The sequence below is a fragment of the Argopecten irradians genome, chromosome 12 (genome assembly GCF_041381155.1).
Source record: "Argopecten irradians isolate NY chromosome 12, Ai_NY, whole genome shotgun sequence".
In the NCBI taxonomy this organism is placed as follows: Eukaryota; Metazoa; Mollusca; class Bivalvia; order Pectinida; family Pectinidae; genus Argopecten; species Argopecten irradians.
The window spans coordinates 19,879,007-19,901,299 of NC_091145.1; the positions used below are offsets into that span (position 1 = coordinate 19,879,007).

General features: G+C 34.6%; 2 protein-coding genes across 2 annotated transcripts; one reads left to right on the top strand and one right to left on the bottom strand.

Moving 5' to 3' along the window:
- The first annotated feature begins 2,381 nt into the window (after positions 1–2,381).
- LOC138336010 (solute carrier family 35 member E3-like) lies at positions 2,382–15,320 on the top strand. Its single transcript, XM_069285270.1, has 6 exons — positions 2,382–2,908; positions 4,345–4,455; positions 4,845–5,006; positions 6,655–6,737; positions 7,352–7,464; positions 8,657–15,320. The coding sequence occupies exons 1-6, from the start codon at positions 2,522–2,524 to the stop codon at positions 8,725–8,727; spliced, it is 927 nt and encodes a 308-aa protein (XP_069141371.1). The 5' UTR covers positions 2,382–2,521; the 3' UTR covers positions 8,728–15,320.
- Positions 15,321–15,366: 46 nt separating this feature from the next.
- LOC138336011 (zinc finger CCHC-type and RNA-binding motif-containing protein 1-like) lies at positions 15,367–21,036 on the bottom strand. Its single transcript, XM_069285271.1, has 6 exons — positions 20,990–21,036; positions 19,568–19,757; positions 17,965–18,184; positions 17,234–17,337; positions 16,675–16,765; positions 15,367–16,319 (listed from the first exon to the last, which is right to left on the bottom strand). The coding sequence occupies exons 2-6, from the start codon at positions 19,678–19,680 to the stop codon at positions 16,182–16,184; spliced, it is 666 nt and encodes a 221-aa protein (XP_069141372.1). The 5' UTR covers positions 19,681–19,757; positions 20,990–21,036; the 3' UTR covers positions 15,367–16,181.
- Positions 21,037–22,293: the final 1,257 nt, after the last annotated feature.

Here is a 22,293-nt window from a genome sequence, read left to right on the forward strand (position 1 = left end):
GCCACCGCCCCCTTTTTTTCTTTTACAAGAATTTGACGTATTAATACTTTGCACTCACACGTAACTTTTAGAAATATCTTGTATTGCCTTTAGAATATGAATTCTAGGTGTTGTTGTAGCAGTTTAGAATGAATTTTAAGTCGAGGTTTCTCCAATGGAGGTTCAAAACAGCTTTAAAACTGTTCAGTGGACTTGAACTCCAACTAAACTGTATGGTAAGCTGCTCCAGTCATCCTCCCAAACTATCAGTTTACTCCCTTACTGGCTAGGATGATAAATTTCAGATTTAATCCTATAAATTTGGATGACATCACTCCCCTTCTATATTTTAATGTTGGTAACTCCAAGGACCGTAGCTAATCCTTGTATGATTTTCCTGTCAGCACTTTCACCATTGCAGGTCGTTGAACTCTTTCTAAAGTGTGTATGTCTTTTAATATAGTACAGAGGATTCCTAACTTTGCCAGCGAACTCAAGATGTGGTAAGATCAAAAGCTCTATGAAGTGGCACAAACATTTGCTTACTCATGCAAGTAAAGGTCTTTCTTAGAAGACCTGTCATTTTATTGTCTGTTTTATTTAACACATTCTGCTGTGTGTATACTGAATTTCATAGTGCTGTCGAAGAGAACGTCTAGATCGTTTTCTTGCTTGACATTTTCTCAACATTTTTTCAACGTTTCCCTCTTTCATTTTTATGTTATCTCTGGATGTCTTGCTCCGAAATGTATAATGCCTTGCATTTTTCCGCATTAAAAATATCGTCTTCTGGACCATTCAAACAGTAACTGTTGTTCTATGTCATTTTGTGTGTTACTCGCTCAATTACTGCATTACATTTCCCATATATCTTACTGTCGTCTGCAAATAGTTTGACGTTTGTCGATATCATCCTTGTACATCCATTAGGTAGATTAGTAAAAGTACAAGGCCGAGTACACTGTCCTGAGGTACACCACACTTAACCTTGACCTTATCTGAGACTGAACCCTTTGTTTTCTGTCTGTTAAGAATGCTGATATCCAACGAGCCAAGCAACCATGCCCCTTTATACCAATGTGTTCTATCTTTTACCAGTTTTGTATGAGGGACACCGTTAAAAACCTTTTTGAAGTCTAATTAGATAACATCCATATTATTTCCTCTGTCAAATTACTCTGTAATGTCATCAAGAAACTCGAAAAGTAGTAGGGCGGTTTTGTTTATAAAGCCAAACCGTAAACTGTAAGTCGAGTTATTCTCAGTAAGATAGCTTATAATGTGATCCTATAGATAGATTATAGAATATTTTTTTCTTTCACACTTGTTAGAGTAGTCGGACTATAGTTTTTGGCTACTCTTTTATTTCATTTTTTTTGCAGATAGGTGTACCTGTAATGTTTGCTGCTCTCCATACAACTGGTAAATCGATTGAAGATCATTGTTAAGGTTGAACTATAATTTCCTCCTTCAATATTATTAGAACTTTTTGATGTAGTTGGTCCGGACCGGGTGATTTTGATCCATCTAATTTCTCGAGTTTTTGTTCCATGTAACTGTGTTCTACTTCTGTGGGAAGGATGTTAGCATGTTTGTGATGTTTCCGGCTTTCGATAATTCTCTCATATCTTTCTCAGTGACGATTTGTCTACTTCCAGTCTTGGTATTGTTCTACTTAACTCTTGTTTTCGATATGACATATCTCCAATTTATTTCTGGTTTGCGTAATTTTTTTTTTTATTGTTTTCACCACCTCTATTACTGGTTTATGCAGCCAATAATTTCGTGCTGAGCCCTGGAATTTTTAGCTTGTGGTATATCTCATTTTTCTTTAATCTAATATAAAATATCGACTTAATAGCCTTTATTTTAAATATGTTTGCACATTTACAATTATGTGCCGTAACTGGGATAACATTTTTCTACTGTAAGCTATTGAAAACCATAAAGTTAGATGAATGAAGCTGTGGAAACCATTGAAATGGCTTAAGATGCCTTATAAACGCAGAATGTATGCACTGTAAAATTATTGCTTTTTCTGCCTTCTGTATGTTTAGATGGAATCATACCTGCAGAAAGCAATTTTCAAAATTTTACGAAAAATACTGTACAAATATGAGCCCACACGGGACTGGCATAATCCAGATGAGAGCGTACAAGGCGTGCAATTTTATTTCTAAATTGTGTCTTCTACATGAAATAGAAAATAAAATAAACAATTAGAGTTTCGCTCTTCCAATGCCGTGCATGATACCCGACCGACCCTAATGGTTCGTACCTTAAATTGATACCTGAAAGACAACTCTCGATACGCCAAATTGACTACGTTGCTAAAACGTTTGAATAACACGCGTCGATTCAAGGTTCCAAGTAACCTTGATGATCAGAGTTTGATGGTTTCGTGGACTTCCGGTTGTTTCGCTCATGGACAATCAGGAGCGTTAGACTGATCGTTACAGCTGTTCTACGCAAAATTATTCTCTTATGTTAATGTTGCAAACATCTATGAAGTGTGCTTAGGATTGAATTTTATGAAGGCACCATGGCTTCTCCGTCAAACGACTGTGTCTCTTTAACAATCGCTGCCAATATCGTGTGCTCCATATCAATAGTGTTGATAAACAAATGGTTATACACCGAATATGGCTTCCCTAACATCAGCCTCACCTGCATTCACTTCGTTATGACATCGCTAGGACTGTTGATTTGCAGAAAACTTAATCTATTTCAGCCTAAAAGTGTACCCATATTGAAGATGCTGCCATTGGCGCTTACATTTTGTGGTTTCGTAGTGTTCACCAACTTGTCACTGGAAACTAATTCCGTTGGAACATACCAGATCATGAAAACTATGACGACGCCATGTATCATGGCTATACAGACTGCATATTATGACAAAACATTCTCAACGAAAGTGAAACTCACTGTGGTAATGCATTTGTTTTAACCGGGTACCGAGTGTCTGTAAAGATTATGTCAACAGTCCAGTATATGGCCCTCTGTGGAGGGATACATCTAGAATTGTCTCTCTGGAAAGAGTTATTTTCTCGAGGGAGAAGCCTGAGAGAAAATGACTCTTTCCAGGGAGACAATTCTAGAGGTATCCCGACACATAGGGACTTATTATTTTATTATACGAACAAAATTAAAAGAAAAAAAAATCTCCGGTAAAAGACCTCATGAAGATGTTTCACAACAATGTGAGGCTGCAAAAAAAAGGGTTATTGCCCTAGAGTTTTTTCCCTCGCCTTCCAATTCTGGTGGAATATCTAACTTATTCAATGTTATGTGATCAAGTTTAATCCAATCAGAACATTCTAAATGAAAGCCATGTATAATAATATGTACTATATATGGTCCTGATATCAAACATAGACATTTTGAAAGATAGATGCATATATATGCCTGGTGTATGACACAGACACCACATCTACTTGTCAAAATATCTAAGTCTGGAGTCAGGGCCAGAGTAGACTAGCTGGCTGCTATCTATTCCACTACAACAGTAGCTAGAGCCAGGATAACTTCAGTTATGTCAATGCCTGCACAAATTTACTCAAAAGTGTGTTCATTTGTATGATTCGCAAATTTTTGGGTCAGTCTTGGATTCAAGATGGCGACTAGCCCATTACAGTCGCCATCTTCAAAAACACATTTTAAACTTCAGTTCTACTAGAGTGATTGAGCTAAAACTGTAAGTGTTATATTTTTTGCCTTAAAAAGATATTCCAAATGGAAGCTACTATTTGAGGTAAAACTTTGACTGGCATGACCCTCCCAAGAGTCTTAAGATGGTACCAATCAAGTGTTGTTAGTTTCAGGATCAGTTCAAAATGACAAGTTACCACCTTGAAAACATATTTTGAATGTATTCTACAGTTTTGCCTTATAGTTAATTAGGCTTGTATTTCCATTTGAAAAAAAAAATCACTAAAATAAAGTCTCTCACAAAATTGTTGGCTTCAACAGCATGGCTGCATATATATAAAAAAAAATATTTCACTATTTCGTGGTATTTGCTCTTCAAAATTTCCTATGTAATCAATATTTTAATTAGTAATACCTGTATTATTATATGTTTTGTTAGAATATGTTTTATGTTGCAATTTGCAAATGTAGTTTCTGGTATGACCACTCTTCACGATTAAAAATTTCCAGTTTGTTGCAAAATCTGTTTTCGCAAAATAGCCTGAAAAATCACTATGCTCTCGCTGCCAGCAGCTTTTGTCTATCTTATAACTAAATGCACATTAACAATCTTCAGAAAATTGATGTTGACTTAATAAGTGTTATTGACTTGATTTATAATAAGTGTTACAAATTATCGTTGATGTCAAAAAATAACATTTTCTTTTTTTCTTTCAGATTCCAATAACATTAGGTGTAACATTAAATTCAATATATGATGTGAAGTTCAACTTGCTCGGGATGTGCTTCGCCACCATTGGTGTTCTTGTCACGTCACTGTACCAAGTGGTAAATATTAATCTATTAAAATTCAATGTTATCTTTAAAGTTTCTACATGGCCACCATCAACAATAGTCATTTTAATCTGTTTAAAAAAAGATAAGAGGAAAAGGTATTTTTCTTCAATAGCATTTAAGTTAATTTATGCTATAATGTATAAGCATCATTGAGTTGAAAAAGTTTTACTTTCTTATTTTACTTGAAAATGAAAGTATTTTAAATAATCAATTGCTTTTCATAAAAAGATCCATGACACTACTGGGGTATGCCCTAATATGGAAATAGGCATTGATTGAGAATACAATGAATTCAAAACAAATTATTGAGTTGTCTCCCTTCATCTTGAAAACCTATGATGCTACATCCTTCATCCTTGCAATGTTTTTGTTAATTACAGTGGGTGGCGGAGAAACAACATGAATTCCAAATGAACTCGATGCAGTTACTGTATTACCAGGCTCCACTCTCAGCAGCTGTCCTTATCGTCGTTATACCTTTTATTGAAGCACCCATTTTCAGTTTTCATGGAGCTCTCGGATCTTATCCTACAAATGTTGTTGTGAGTAAAATATTCCTTAATGTACCTTTGATAGCTATCTATAGCTGCTATGCATAATATGTGTTTGGTAAAACATTTATTAGGTCACCTGAGACAATTCAGACAAAGTCATTCGGTGCCCGTCATGTGTCCTTACAGCGCCGTTACAACAAGTGTTCCTGTTTACATTCAATTCACTTGTGGATTGATAGACACGTTGGCTGGTAGCTGATCTAGTAGGCTGGTAACTGATGCAGTAGATTAGATTTAGGTGGCATGTAACGAAGGCACTGATTGGCTGAAGTATCAGCAGCCCGGTACCGATTGCCCCCTGACTACAAAATCACCGACAACATTGAGAAGTAGGCGGAGCCAGCGGATCTTTGATGTTCATACCCGACTCTTTTGTACAATGTGTTTGATCACGTTGTGTGTACTATTAATGTGTTTGATCACGTTGTGTACTATTTAATTTTTCACAATGTATACATTTAATCACTGTATTAAAAATTCGTAATTGTTTTGTTTCACTTATTAAGCGAATGTTTTGAGGATGTTTTATTCATAAATTATTGGTATGGCCATTCCTCTCGACTTCGGGGGAGTATAGTCATATTGTAGCGTAACGTTATGTATCTACCAACGTTCCAATGGATCAAACTTTTCATAGTGTTTATTAATGTGTTGGGTTTTAATCTATTGTACCTAATGTTACATGTAATGTCAAAGCTGAATCTAGCTACTGTTGTACCTTCTGACTGACTTTTCCGCTGTGCAAGGTCCGTTTGGTGTGGAAAAACAAATCAGGTACGGCTGACAATAGATTATGTCTTATCAGAATATATGCCGATCAAACATGGATTTGATACATACCTGGATGTTACATGTAGTAGGGAATGTTATTCTAGTTGTAGACTTTGAGTTTGAATGCATTGCCTAAATATTTATAATTTAATTTGATTCATATTCGAGATAATGTTCTCGGACGTTGGCGCATGCGCGGCGGTAGTTTACAAAATGTAGGTTGATTTTAGCTGAGAAATTGTCAACACTAGATTCAAATGCATCTCTCTGATTAAATACTGGTGACAAAGTTAAAAAAAAATCTACGCCTACAGCTGGAATAGCATCCCCTACTAACATCCAGGTATGTGTCAAAGCTGTGTTTTATCGAAATATATTTTGACAAGACACGATGGTCGGTTGTTGTACATTGTACCCGATTTGGTTTCACACACCTTGGGGTAAAGTTATAATTAGTCAGAAGCAGGTGATTTCTTTTGCGTACAATTTCTGACTGACTTTTCAACTACAATAGTCACTTTTTCCAAATGTCCTTAAATAATTTACATTAGCAAATTCAATGAAATTTTGAAAAAAACCTTCAAAGACATAAGAAGACCAATCAAGTTTCTGAATAAGAAGGCTGTGGGAGGGGCCATAATCTTTTACAGTAGTGTATTTACTGTTTTAGATACATTATCTCGTACTTAAACTGTCTACCAGACTCTTAAGACCTCAAGATACTTAATTTTCTTAATATTTGGATTCCCTAAAAATATCAGAATATTCTTGGAATTTTTCTATGGTAAAAAATCTTTTGAAAATCCAAATACTATGTGTTACCAAAATTTGACTTGTTATTAATGTACTGTATGTTGTTTTCCAGATGTTAGTATTACTATCAGGAGCCATAGCATTATCTGTTAACCTGACTATCTACTGGATCATTGGCAACACCTCACCAGTCACGTATCCTTGATAAAGCATCACTTGTACATGAAGATTTTTTGCGTAACAAGTTCAAAATTAACAGATTTATAATTGGTATCCCCAAAACACAAAATAAAGCATATACAAAGTATTCTGTTGAAATAAAAAACTGTAGCTCATTGTTATGATGATTAAGATATTTTCAAATATCGGCTGCTTATCACTTTCTAAAATTGCATCAAAGTGCATAGATTTACATTTATGGGGTAAATACATATAGTACACCGCACACCAAATAAACTATGGACTAACCCCCCAGTGTAAAGGATACATTTATATTTGGTAACTAAAATATTTCATATAATATTTCAAAATAAGCTACTTTTATATACACATAATTGTCATTAATTAGTTCAATAAACAGTCTACATCTAATTATAACGGAAGTACTAGCTATAGATGACACTACTGTAAGTGTCCATGAGGAAATTCTTGCTTGCTTACACTACTTAATTCAAGCCACATCTTTAAAAGTCTAGCTGTTGTTGGACATAAAATACTGCAATCAAACAACACTCTGTATGTACCTGTGTCATAGTTTAATTAGATCTCTCGATAGTTGTGAGTTCTGTTTGCTTCCTTAACCATAACAGATATAACATGGCTGGTCACCTGAAGTTTTGTGTAACAGTGCTTCTTGGAGTTATAGTCTTCCATGATCCATTGTCCTTTCTACAAGTCTTGGGCATAGCAACCACTCTTTCTGGTAAGTTTCTTTTATTTAAATATTTTATTTGTACCGGTATGTTAAAGTTGTTCATATTCAGGGACTATAAGTGTTAAAATTACCCACCAGAAGAGCAACGCACCAATAGTGATACAGTTCAATGTCCATGACCTTCTTTGAAGGTCAGACAGATTTGATTTGTTAAAGAAGAAATAGAATAGAAAATTTGTATGACATTACAATAAACAAAATCTCGGTTTAGTTAATAGTTCCCTGGTCATTCTGCAGGTGAATTAACTAACAATGCTGGTTTGTATGAAATCACTGAATGAGCTTTTACAAATTACATCTTATACCAACTTCACTAGCCAAGGGTATAAGCCGATACTCTACTTTTACCCTTGGCATATCTGACTTCAGAATGGGTAGTCCCGCACTGCGCCACCTGCTGGATCACCGCAGTTGCGCCCCTTCCATTTACGTAATAAGCAACCAATTAAAAAACTCGTATCATTGTTGTATGGTTGAAAAAATGGTAGCGCCCTATGAAACACGCGTGTTGTTTGCGACAGATTCAAAATACCCAAGATGAACATGTGTGTGAGTCATTTGTTTATTAGTGAGTTCAGACACCAGTTTTTGCGTTTCATGCAGAAGTTCTGCAGTGTCCAATTTTGTAACGAGATCGTAGTATATCTTTTAATTGTTTAATTTGTGAAAGATAAACCATGCACATATTTTCCAATCTGTTTGGAGAGCAACGTCTCCAAGACGTTCATTTAGATGGTATAAAACATCTAATTGATTAAATAGATAGTAATATAATTTCGCTAGGAGTTGATGTTGACAGATATGCCTGATGCCTCATTATACAAATGTAGGTCACTATACTACCGCTTCAGTTCAGTTTTGTTGACAAATCAAAGCTGCGTTTTCATTGGTCGCCTGAACCTTGCCGCATCCAATCAGAATTTGAAAGCAAAAGCACCTGTTCTGAAGTGAGATATGCCAAGGGTAGTAGGAAGAGAATCGGACTTAATACCCTTGGCTAGCGAAGTTGATCTTATACCTGACCACAAAAATTGGCAACCTATACATATATAAAAAATAGATTTCCACATTCATGATCTTATGTTTACCTTATAAAGTTAAATTTTCTGTTAAATCAATGTGAAAGGCTGTCAATCATATGAAGGTGAATGCCATTTAAAACATATTTAATGTTTTGCAGGAGTGATAGCCTATACACATTTTAAGATGGGAGAGCAGGCCAAACAACTTCTACCACAACAAAGTTCATAATCTGATATCAACAGACTTTACATAACCATTCATTTTACTGGTTTATAAACAAAAGGTGTCTTATATAGTCAAGCCACCAGGAAACAGAGTGAGAGAAGGATTAAGTGTTTGTATAGGAGGAATAAGACATGTATCTCCACTATACCTTGATGTCTGAAAGAAACATTCCAAAAAAGTGATATGTTGTCCAACGTGTGGTGGTAACTCTTGTTTGACGGTTAAATAGGTATATGTTTGATAGGTATGATTATACATTTGGGTTGACAAGTAAGTCCAAATGAATTTGGTATTTCGGTTGTGTTCTGCTAAATTAAGACATCTTAAAACAATGATCTTGGTTCCTGTATGTTTATAGGGATAGGGGGCTGAAATTGGCATTGGAGTATAGGAACAATTTACCTGTGTACTACCTCCAAAACTTTTCACAACATTAATTTGTACAATTATAGAATTTGTAATATAGCAGGGTCATGTACGTGATAAACCAGTTACTAATTTGTGTACAATAATCTGGGGCTGTTAAAAGGAAGTATACTAATTAAAGTAAACCTTTTTTGAAATGTCTTTGATAAAATAGATTGAACATTCTTTTTCATCTTTTTTTCTATTGCTTTTTTTTTTATTATTTTTATTTTTTTTTTTTAATTTTTAGGAAGGTTAGTTAAATGTGTTGGCATCTGGCCAAAATATGAAGATAAGATGTGCCATTTAATTTACATACATGTCTGTTGGGTATTAATGACAGTAAATAGTAGCAATGCTTCTGTGTCGTAACGATGCTGTACATTATCACAGGAGGGATATTTTTCCTTCATTTCACGTGTCATCGCCATAATCACAAAATTTTGAAATGTGTTATATTATGAAGTAGTTTAATTTTATTTACATTGAAGACCATTAAATTGAGAAGTTTTGTTTGGTTAACATTTAATCTGTTAGTTACATCCAAATGGCAACTCATATTACACCTGGTACATTGTGCTGTTCGTGTTTATTAAGTCTCTTTAAGATATTTCATCATGACATTCTGTTGGTCATCAGACAAGGTAAACCAACTTATTTTCATTAACAATTTAACGACGCAAAATTTACGATTAGAGAGAAATCAGGGAAATCTTAAATACTATAAATTCAAACTCAAACACAAGAAAAAAAAATAAACCTAAATTGACATTGCTGTAAATATGTAAAGTAGCGGCAAAAATAATTCAATTTACAGTATTAGAAAATGTCATTCGCAGCTCACAATTGTTTGGTTAAAAACTGTTAGATACAAATAAAACTATTTCATTCAAACTTTACTAGAAAGTTTCTCAATTTTTTTTTTATATTTTTTTTTACTTCTATGAAGCATTAAAATATGTTTGCATTATTTGGAGTGAGTGTTAACACATAGAATTTTATTTACGTATTCATATGTATCTGTATTTTTTGCTTGTGATAAGTTCTGTGTTGAGTGTGAAATTATAAGTATCTAATCGGTTTTCTCAAATAATTTTGAATGCTAACTAGTACATTATTATAGTATATTTATTTGAATACTCGGTAGAAAACGGAGATTGTTTCATGTCTGTATCTTTGAAAATACATGTATATCTATTATACCCAATAAGCATATTTGAAAATAAATCATCTACTGTACAGGTAGAACTACTGATTGAATTTTTTTCGAATTGGATTGATGTAATTATAAAAGAAAAATAAGAAGTATATTTCCAAAAGCCCAATCAGAATTCCCTGGATTGGGTATTAATGTTTTATATATGGATGAAGAAAATATAGCAATATAATAACTATTAAATTAGTATTAGTATATATAAGGTTTTAAGTATTGCTCTATCTAAACAAGTTCTTCCTAGGATAGTTTAGGGTTTTTTTTAATATGAGCTACATTTATTATATATATATGCAGATTTCAGATTAACTAAATGAAATTTAAAAGATTTATGTGTAAATTTGTTGAACATACAATGTGGCTTGATATTGATAAGATTTTGGCCATCACACACTACATTTTATATATAGAAAGAATTTTTATTTCTCTGAACATACTAGTGATTGATTAATCACTTTAAGAGATGTTTTCATTTATATTTGGGTTAACAAGGCAAATGAACTATATTCAATATATGCACATACATTTTTACAGATTTTTTCCCTCAAATTATGCATGTATGCTGTCGTGACTGAGTGGTAAAGACATCATGACATAAAACAGCTAGTCCTTAATTGTAGAACTCTGCACATGCCTATATATGGATAGCAAATGTTAAATTAGGGGCACTTGCCTTTTACTCATGACTTTACTAAGTTGCTGATTATTCTTTGGGTAGTCTGACATTTCTGCACTTACTTGTAAACCTGACAGTTTTAAATTACTATGGAAATAATTTGATTGCACTTACAAAGAATAGCAGTTATCAAGTGGCAGTTAATTATGGTACTAAGCTTGCCATACTGCAATTTCTGGTGGGAGTAAATATATCTTACTAGTGTTTATTTTGTGGTTAAACTTTTAGATCAATTAGTCTGGATCAATTATTTGTCACATTTGTTGTTACTATGATTATATTTTCAATGTTTTGAAAGTTATTAGAATTTTGTAAGGAAATCTATTAGAATATTTAAAATAAGTTACTTAAAATATTTTTTGTCTTGATTTGTTCACCCAATATGTTGCTTTAGATCATGCAATTGCTTCTTTATTTGTTACCTATTGTTCTTATTATGAATAGTGCTATTGTTTATGTTCATTGACTAGTTAAATTTTCACAATTTCTTATTTTTCATCTGGTATTTTTATTAATTAGTAAATACATGTACACATGTAGATACAATGTATAATATTTACTTTATGTATACTATAAGCATAATTATGTATTTTAAAGCAAAAGTGGTCATGATGGTTATCCAAAAAGGAGGGTGCTCATTTCTATTTATCCTATAAAAGGACAGTCCTAATTTCTGTTTATCCTAAAAGGACAGTCCTAATTTCTGTTTATCCTAAAAGGACAGTCCTAATTTCTGTTTATCCTAAAAGGACAGTCCTAATTTCTGTTTATCCTATACAAGGACAGTCCTTATTTCTGTTTATCCTAAAAGGACAGTCCTAATTTCTGTTTATCCTAAAAGGCAGTCCTAATTTCTGTTTATCCTATAAAAGGACAGTCCTAATTTCTGTTTATCCTATAAAAGGACAGTCCTAATTTCTGTTTATCCTATAAAAGGACAGTCCTAATTTCTGTTTATCCTAAGATGATTATAGTTCTCATTTCCCTAAACAAAATCCTTTGAACAAACTACTGTTAGTCCCTCAGTGTAATTCAATGTTCTTTTACTTATGCTTACTGCAAACTAATGTATTATTTGAGGTAATTTAATTTAATTTTCTATATTTTAGCAAAATATTGACTACCTTGGTATACATTCTATCCCAGTGAAAGTTCAATAGGAATTCAGATGCATGGATACTGAAACCACTGTTCTTTCGCATGATATTGACTTTCACAGATTTCAAGATGCACGTAAAATTGCGAAAGTTAATCTCTGTGAATTAAATCTACATCTCGTAAATTGATAGCTGTATAACTCCTATTCAATTTTTAAATCTATGAATTTTAGCTTCACATAAGAAAGTTTGTTTACAGTACAGATTTATAAGATCCTGTTTTAAATAAAATCGAGAAATTAAATTTCAAAATAAAGCCATTAGTCATATTGCATCTTTGCATATTAAAGAAGGGTTATCTGCCCTTGCATGTAGGTATTGATTTGATATGTGTTAGTGAGCATTATACTTTGTTTATCAGAGAGAGCGATGTAAATTTTGCTCACAAAATAATGACACAATTGATATCTTCCAACAAGGGAAATAACTATGTAATATGCAAAGAGGATATATATATACATATATTTAAAAGTACCTATTAAGTTACCTCTATTAAACTAAAGCTTATTGGTTTACAGTTCACAAAAAATTCTATCTTTATGTTTAATACTTTTATTAGCTCACCTGGTCTGAAGGACCAAGGTGAGCTTATGTCATACCGTGGCGTTGGGCGTCCGTCAATCTGTCAACAATTAATTTCTTCTCCATAACCGCTGGTCGGACTTCAACAAAATTTGACTGGTAGCATCCTTATGGGCTACTTACTGAAAATTGTACAAATGATGGGGCTGATCCCCCGGGGGCCTGAGGGGCGGGGTCAAAAGGGGCCAATTTGGCTATTTCCATATAAACGACTTCTTCTCTGAAACTAAGCATGGGATAGTACCCATAATGCAATGGTAGCATCCTTATAGGGTGGGGATTCAAAATTGTACAAGTGATTTGGCTAACCCCTGGGGGCCTGAGGGGCGGGTCAAAAGGGGTCAATTTGGCTATATTCTTTTAAACGACTTCTTCTCTGAAACTAAGCATGGGATAGCACTCATCATGCAATGGTAGCATCCTTATAGGGTAGGGATTTTAAATTGTACAAATAATTGGGCTGACCCCCTGGGGGCCCTAGGGGCGGGGCCAAAAGGGGTCAATTTGGCTTTTGCCATATAAAAGACTTCTTCTCTGAAACTTTGCATGGGATAGCATTCATAATGCAATGGTAGCAATTTTATATGGTTGGGATTCAAAAGTGCACAGATGATTGGTCTGATCCCCCGGGGGCCTGAGGGGGGGGGGGGGGGAGACCAAAAGGGGTCAATTTGGCTATTTCCATATAAAAGATTTCTTCTATGCAACTGAGTATGGTAGAAAACTCATAATGCATTGGCAGCATCCTTATAGGGATGCAATAGTAGCATACTTATAGGGTGGGGATTCAAAATTGTAAAATTGAAAGAGCTGACCTCATGGGGCCTTAGGTGCAGGGCCAAAAAGGTTAATAAGGCTACTATTTTCATATAAATGACTTCCTCTCTGAAACTATATATTGGATAGCATATTAGTATGGTATCTATATGGTTTGTCTTTGTGATTTTTGAATCACTAATTACTAAATGACAGAATTACTCAAAAAAAAAACCAAAAAAACAAAAAACAGGTGAGTGATACAGGCCTCTGGGCCTCTTATAATTTTTTGTGCTTTGTTATTGTTCTTCAGTAACTTTAAAAAGGTGTGTCCACTAAATTAGGTGTGTCCACTTAATTCATTTAAACTAAAATGAAGTCAAATGATAGCTTTAATTTTCTAAAATATGATGATATTATCAACATTATACACATGAAGTAGAAGTAGAAAATATACAAAGTAGCTGTTAAACCAAAGACAGAAGCAATACTAAACGATCATTGAAAGATCATGATAAACTAGAAATGAATGTGACTCTTCTTTCTGCATCATGTTTAAAAAACTAGTCACTAGGACCATCATCAGATGGTAGGCTATTCAAATCGCTTTTCTTCCATGGCCTGTCCGTCTGTTAACAATTCTTGTTACTGCTATTTCTCAGAAAGTAGGGCCCTAGTTGTGCATATTGCATTTTGGGACCAATCGGTCAACAAAATGTCTGCCAGGCAGCCATCTTGGATTTTGATAGTTTAATTTTGTTACGCCTATTTCTCAGAAAGTACAGAAGGGATCTCTCTCAAATTTCACATGTAGGTTCCCCTAGGGGTCTAGTTGTGCATATTGCATTTTGGACCAATCTGTCGACAAGATGGCCGATAGGCCGCCATCTTTGATTTTGATAGTTAAAGTTTGTTACCGCTATTTCTCAGAAAGTACTGAAGGGATCATCTCAAATTTCACATGTAGGTTCCCGTAGTTGTGCATATTGCATTTTGGGACCGATTGATTAACAAGATGGCCGACAGGCCGCCATCTTGGATTTTGACAAATGAAGTTTGTTACAGCTATTTCTCAAAAAGTACTGAAGGGAGCTGTCTCAAATTTTATGTGCATAGTCATCTAGGCCCCTGGTTATGAATATTGCATTTTGGTATCGATCGGTGTACAAAATGGCCAACAGGACGCCATCTTGGATTTTGACAATTGAAGATTATTACCACTATTTCTCAAAAAGTACGAAAGGGATCTGTGTTGAATTGCATGTGCAGGTTCCCCCTCACAGGCCTGCAGAGACTTCCTTTGAGGATTAAAGCGGCAGCTGGGACACCCAACATCAGTGTACCCTTATTTGATTCTTTCGATATATACTACCTGCATATTTGGTGTCAAACATAGAGCCTTCAGTTTTGCTATGAAATATTCCAGGGATGGCTGCATATTTAACAGTAATGGTAATCCCTCAAATAAGAGCATGCGAGTCTTTAGAACTAGTACTCGAGACATTAACTTGACAATTGGCTGTGTTGCTATAATTATATAATTTTTCAGTCATAGTATTTTGATTTCAATATCAATTTATTCATTGATTTAAGATAATAAGTTTATTTGGTAGCACTAGGAGATGGTTTTCTAGTTCTTTCTATGATGCACAAATAATCAATAGCAAATTAAAGGGTTTTTTTATGCTTCGTTTGTTTTTGATTTAAGATGATTTACATTTATACTTACATATAATATAAATAATATTTTGTTGAAGAGATGAGAATAAAAATGTATCACTTTTGAATAATCTTTTTGTTCTTTATCACACAAGCCACACTAAAACACTGTATCAACAAGACTGACAAACAGATGAAAAGATATCCCTTTAATGTAAATTAAACTGTAAGTTAAACTACACGTAACAGTAAGTGTTTTCACCAATTTTATCACTCTGTCAGTCCGTTTTATCCTGTAACATTCTATTATATCAAGAGTTACTTCCCTTGTTTTTCTCTGATAAATCAGAATGATGAACAAAAAATATGACATGGAGGTTGATGGTAATTAAAAAGTCTAGATCACATGGAACTTTTGAAATACAATGTATATTACAACAAATTAATGCTGCATAAAATATTACAGATTATGATTACAAAGACATAAAACAATATCAAGCAAAAACCTGATTTGTCAAGGTTTTAAGAAATGTAGATTTACCACACATTCTTCATCTCTAGCATTAATGGGTCCAATATCTAGAAAAACACATATTATTAGCTTCAAAAAGTGAATGCAAGAACATCCGACATCCTATATTCCTTGAGAAAATGAAGCTTCTCCTGCAGTTTATCACAGAACCCCTTTAGGTTACTAGCGGTGACCAGGTAGCTCATCTGGTAGTGTATCCATTTAAAAGGTTCCCTTCATGGATCTTGATCCAGTCTGACTTTGTACTTGTACATGCATGTCATACATGGTCAAACCCTGTATTAGTAATATAGGGTAAATGTTTGACAGGAGATCACTTGAACCTGGGTCCTTGTGTGCCAAATCAAGAAGGGGAATGACCATGTCAACTGGGCAGGTCAGTTGGAAAAGCATCCTTGGTTTCAGCAATCCTGTTTGAATCCCAGATGCTCTATCTGCGACTTGATAATACACAGGTATACTAGCTATAGCCATGCCTCAATCATCCTCCACCTCTTCCTCGTCACTAAAGTATGTATCTTTTTTGTATTTCTTTCTTTTTGGTTCCTCTATATCGTTGAAATTTAGACTTGTCTCCCCATATCTCCTTGCAACTTCACTCTCCATTTGCTGTCTCTGTGAATTACAATAATGTAAGAATAGAACATTTTATAAACTCTAATCAAGCAATGCATTGAAATTCAACTCTAATGAAAACTACATGCATTATGATTCATGTTCAGAAACTAAGTTATAACTTCATCAAAAAAAAGTAACGAAAAATGATCTTTAAAGAGTGAGAACTACAGTATCAATATTTAGCTTTTTCAGACATAAGTGTTGTGTGTTGAAAATCATGTAATTCCATGGTCACCAAAAAATCTTAATTTCAAGGTTTGACTTTTATCATGACCCAGAATTCTAGCTAGAAATACACCTCTGTTAATTAATCAATGTAGAAGTGGAAGTGATAGAGTATACATGTATTTACCTGATAACTGATAGCTGCTGCCAGACTTTCCAGGGCAGGATCTGGGATATCATCTTCCTTGTCATCATCCTCTTCCTCTTCTTCTTCCTCACTACAAGTAAACATGTTTCCTTTATCAAGCAAATATTTGGCCCATGTAACTTGTACTGAATACACTTCATCGTGAGGGACAATTAAAGCCTATTAATGGGCGGAACTTTTGGCCAACTCCATTATGTTAGACAATGATAATACACATGCAAAGATTGACATAACACCACCATTAACCGGTGAAATTGGAGCTTGTACATTACAGTATATATGGGAATGTTTTACACAAGCTGAATTCACTGTCTTATACAGAAACTAATTTCATGTTATCTTTACTTAATACATTCACATATCTATAAGCAAAGAATAGAATTTTCATCATGTGAATGGTTATAGGTACCGCATATGTGACATCATACTCATATAACAGATTAGATAGCCACTTGAGTAAAATCATGTACAAATCTATACTATATCAATTCATTGAATTCTGCATTTTGATATGAATGACAGAACTAATTTTACATACGCTTCCTCTTCTTCATATTTTTTCTTCTTCTTTTCCTTTTTTGGTGGAGGTTGGCGCTCTCCCAATAAGTTCTTTGGACATTTGTAACTTAAGTGTCCTTCTTCCTGTAGAAATAACAGAAAAGACCAACTAATACCTTCTACCAGTTATTTCTTTAATGGATCACTTAATTATTAAGCACTTTCATATTACTACATTACTAAATTATAAGAAAACAGTCTGTGGCACATGTAAATACAATTATTAAGTTCAACCCTCTTAGTTTTCAATTCATTGTTGAAGTGGTTCAGATGTTCCTCTGATGAGAAGCAAGTTCAAATCCAATGACCATTGGTTGTTGATTTATCATCTGATACTCTGGCTTTCTTATACAAAAGCAGTGGTTTCATTTAACTTAAGATCCTAGGGGCCACTGTGGCAGAGAGTGGTTATATTAAGGTATCCAGATGTACATATTATAACAACCACTGTCATGGGTTGTGAGTTCAAAACCCATATGGACAGGTACTGATCATGATTGCAGGTCAGTGGTTTTTCTCTGGATACTTTGCCTTTTCTCCATCTCTGGAGGCTTCAAAACCTGCAGACACATTCTTAAATGACTGGTTGTTAAAAGGCGTTAACAAAGAAACCAATAAAATCCTAGTCAAAAAGACCTTTTTGGTTTTAGCTTATATTAAAGACACCAAAAGCAGCTTTAATGTTCTCAAATTATAACAATAATCACTTACCCCACACTCATAGCAGCGAGACTTGTCAGGATAGTCCTTCCTCTTGATAAACTCTGTCGTTCGACCATTGTCTTTGGCTATGGTACAGCGTATTGTTCGTCCAAACATGGTTGTGTTATGGAGAGCATGGCTGGCTTTATGAGCCGAGTCTCGCTCAACAAAGAGAACAAAGGCCACTCCCTTACTATTCCTGGTTATCTTGTCGCGCATGATAGTCACCCTATGGTAATAAAGACAATAGAAGTCACACATGATAGTCACCCAATGGCCATATATATAAAGACAAAAGAAGTAACACATGATAGTTACCCAATGGTTATAAAGACAACAGAAGTAATGCATATGATAGTCACCCTATGGTTATAAAGACAAAAGAAGTCACACATGATAGTCACCCTATGGTTATAAAGACAAAAGAAGTCACACATGATAGTCACCCTATGGTTATAAAGACAAAAGAAGTCATGCATGATAGTCACCCTATGGTTATAAAGACAAAAGAAGTCATGCATGATAGTCACCCTATGGTTATAAAGACAAAAGAAGTCACACATGATAGTCACCCTATGGTTATAAAGACAAAAGAAAGTCACACATGATAGTCACCCTATGGTTATAAAGACAATAAATGTCATGCATGATAGTCACCCTATGGTTATAAAGACAATAGAAGTCTTGCATGATAGTCATCCTATGGTTATAAAGACAAAAGAAGTAATGCATATGATAGTCACCCTATGGTTATAAATACAAAAGAAGTCATGCATGATAGTCACCCTATGGTTATAAAGACAAAAGAAGTCATGCATGATAGTCACCCTATGGTTATAAAGACAATAGAAGTCATGCATGATAGTCATCCTATGGTTATAAAGACAAAAGAAGTCATGCATGATAGTCACCCTATGGTTATAAAGACAAAAGAAGTCATGCATGATAGTCACCCTATGGTTATAAAGACAAAAGAAGTCATGCATGATAGTCATCCTATGGTTATAAAGACAAAAGAAGTCATGCATGATAGTCACCCTATGGTTATAAAGACAATAGAAGTCACGCATGATAGTCATCCTATGGTTATAACAAAAGAAGTCATGCATGATAGTCACCCTATAGTTATAAAGACAAAAATATTGAAGTTACACTTGACAAGCTCATGCAGAGAGCATGCCAAATCTTAAAGGTTATAATGAGGTCATGTAATGGTGATGTCACACTATACATTCACATTCAATTTAGTGCCATTTCAATAATGTCTTCTTGCCCGGGCGGTGGGCACTATTGCAAATAGTACCCATGTGTGTAGTCAATCAGATTCTGGTATTCTGTCACGTGATGTACTTATATAATTATATAAAATAATCCCTATTGAAATTCCTCCTTGAGACTCTTTTATATTCCAATGTGTGATAGATGTCTCTCATCGGACATCTATCAAATGTCAGAATATAAAAGAGTCTCCAGGAGGAATCTCAATAGGGATTCATTATAAAACTGTGAATGAATACATTATACATTATTACTGTACATACATTGTAAATTTTATATAATAATCATTTAACTTATTTCATTATAATTATTTACATGTATCTGGTATACTTACTTGGCTATTTTCCCATATTTTTCAAATATTTTGTGCAGATCATTGTTAGTCAGAGAAAATGGTAAATTTCCAACATAAATAGTGCTCTTGCTTGGAGCTAGACCTCCACTCATCTTGGAATATCAATTGTTTTATCGGTACATGGAGTCTTCTAGGTTGAGGGAAACATCTGGTCTATCAATTAAAATCCCTGAAAAATATGTTAGGTATACTCAGTATGGAGGTATATGGGTATCACAGTGTTGATCTTAATTTGCTCAAAGTGGGTTTGATTGTGTCATATCATGATCATTAGTTAATAGTGTAACAGGAGAGGAGAAAATGTAGCGGCCAGACCAGGATTCGAACCCGGGACCCTCAGAATACTAGCCGAGCGCTCTACCGACTGAGCTACCTGGTCACCGATGATCGACCCAGTCCAATCCCGCTACACTCTTCCCTCCTTTCTCGAAGTCCTCGCCCTCGAAGACACACGAGACCCTTCCAAACACCACCACCGTGGGTTATTTAGTTGGGCGCCAATTCTGTAACAGGAGAGGAGAAAATGTGGCGGCCAGACCGGGATTCGAACCCGGGACCCTCAGAATACTAGCCGAGTGCTCTACCGACTGAGCTACCTGGTCACCGATGATCGACCCAGTCCAATCCCGCTACAATAGTTTGTTTTGAAAAAAATATTTCATCTCTGGAAAAAAATTAATGTTCGTTACACATAAACATTTTGACATGATATTGATACACAAATGAATATTTAATAAAAAAATAAATGGATTCCACTGGTAACTCTAAATCAGAAACACCTCTACATAACTATTTTTTTGTGATGCTGTGCAGGCGACACATCCACTTCCGTGGAATTCTTGTTCAGTGTAGCACTTAAATTAGGATGACAAGTGTTTAGGCACAATCACATAGATTTGATAGCTCAAGTATCTAGCACGAACTAAAAATTGAAATTACAAAAATATTTATTTTCGCAATAAGTGTCTACCATTAGCAAAGCGTTCAAAATGTTAATGTATTCATAGAGTGAGCACATGTACAGGATTCAAATAAACAATACCTTTAACTAATAAACAAAAATAAGTACAATTGATACATTGTTGGAAAATTTGCTAGCTTGCCATAATAGATCACGTAGTTTTATGAGAGACATAGAAACCTGCTAGTAAAAGGAGTAAAATACATATCCATTCCAGATTGATGACAGGTCACGTTTCGTCAAACCGAAACAAAACTGCTGGTACGTATATTATACGTAAGCTTACACCTTACGACATAATACTAATTAGATCTACTCCGGAGAAAGCTAAGTGAAAAAAACGATGTAGTACTCCTGGTATGTCGTGTAAGATGTGACGTTAATGAGCGATACAATAGCTATATAACTTTACATTGATGTTTGTTTACATTTCCCCCCACCTGTTTCGGCAGCTGTGCCAAACATTACCGGAAGTACAAGAGTACGCTCCCTTGAATTGTTAAAAATTAAGGGAGCACAACAGTAAAATGAACGCTCCGTAAAGACTCGTATCCTATATACAGCCAGGGTCATTAAATAGCATGCCAGGTTTTAGGGTGGAATAATATATGTAAATGTACATTATAATTCATGTAGACTATACCAGAAACATATATTAGAGAGCTCTATGTGTATGTTTCTGGCTAGACATCTACACTGTAGGGTTATATAGATGCATGTGGTTGAATTATAAAAAAAATATTTGGGAAGCTGATATTTAAAGTGACATCTTGTACCTCGTTAATAAGGTATGGGTATGGATATTTTTAGAATTGGCCCGTTTTCGTATATAAGAAACAGCCGGTTCGACCGTTGGTTAAAGTCAATATTCCAAGTATACAGTGTAAATTCTGACAGGACTGCACTTGAGTTTTTGATACAGACCTGAGAGGGCTTTGATTTGTCAAGGCTCGTCTGCAAACAATATAAAATCACCAGGTCCGTCTTTAATTGATAAACAAACAAGGCCCAACATATATAATCGATTTATTTGTTATTACGATTTATTACGAATTTATTATCGAATACGGCCTAATAAAGTCTTCGAACTGCATTACGATAACAGATGATTAATTCATTATACGGTAGATGCAAAATCCCTGGGGATTTCATCATAAAATTGTAACCAAAAGATACTTATAACAGTGGCGTAGGAAGATGAAACTTAACAATATTTTGTAACACCCCCTCCCCTGGCCGCCGCACCTACAGAAGGAGATTAATTCAACTCCCAACCATATATGCTTTATGTACATTTTTCATATATCTTTAAATTTAATCCTTGTACACATTTATGGACAGGGTAAAAGGAAATTAGCGTGTGAGCACCGAAGGCGCGAGATTTTGGTGTTTTAAGGGTCTGAGAGTGACCACCGGGGAAAAATATAATGATTTAAAATGGCTGAGATGAGTTTTACGATGTATTTTAATGATTATAAAGCGTTCTTAACAAGGTATTTTTTCTATTTAAAGCTACCTGCATTTAGAAATGATAATTGTGTCGTCATAACATTATGCAATCCTACTCATGGTCGTCGTGCGTAAACTTTTGCATTCAAAACTCTACTCCTCCTTAACCCTTAAGTGGATTTCATCCATATTTGGTATGAAACATCATTGGGGAATGACAATCATTTTTTAAATAAATGAGATAGGTGCGACCCCTAGGGGCAGAGGGGCGAGGCCTCAAAAGGTGAAATTTTCT

Excerpts from the sequence above, each read along its gene's own strand:
- LOC138336010 (XM_069285270.1), top strand. The coding sequence starts at position 2,522 with ATGGCTTCTCCGTCAAACGACTGTGTCTCTTTAACAATCGCTGCCAAT. Across the intron at positions 4,456-4,844 it reads TCACGTCACTGTACCAAGTG|TGGGTGGCGGAGAAACAACA; the intron begins GTAAATATTAAT and ends TGTTAATTACAG. Across the intron at positions 7,465-8,656 it reads CATAGCAACCACTCTTTCTG|GAGTGATAGCCTATACACAT; the intron begins GTAAGTTTCTTT and ends AATGTTTTGCAG.
- LOC138336011 (XM_069285271.1), bottom strand. The coding sequence starts at position 19,680 with ATGAGTGGAGGTCTAGCTCCAAGCAAGAGCACTATTTATGTTGGAAAT. Across the intron at positions 18,185-19,567 it reads AAATATGGGAAAATAGCCAA|GGTGACTATCATGCGCGACA; the intron begins GTAAGTATACCA and ends TTATTACCATAG. Across the intron at positions 17,338-17,964 it reads CTCGCTGCTATGAGTGTGGG|GAAGAAGGACACTTAAGTTA; the intron begins GTAAGTGATTAT and ends TTATTTCTACAG.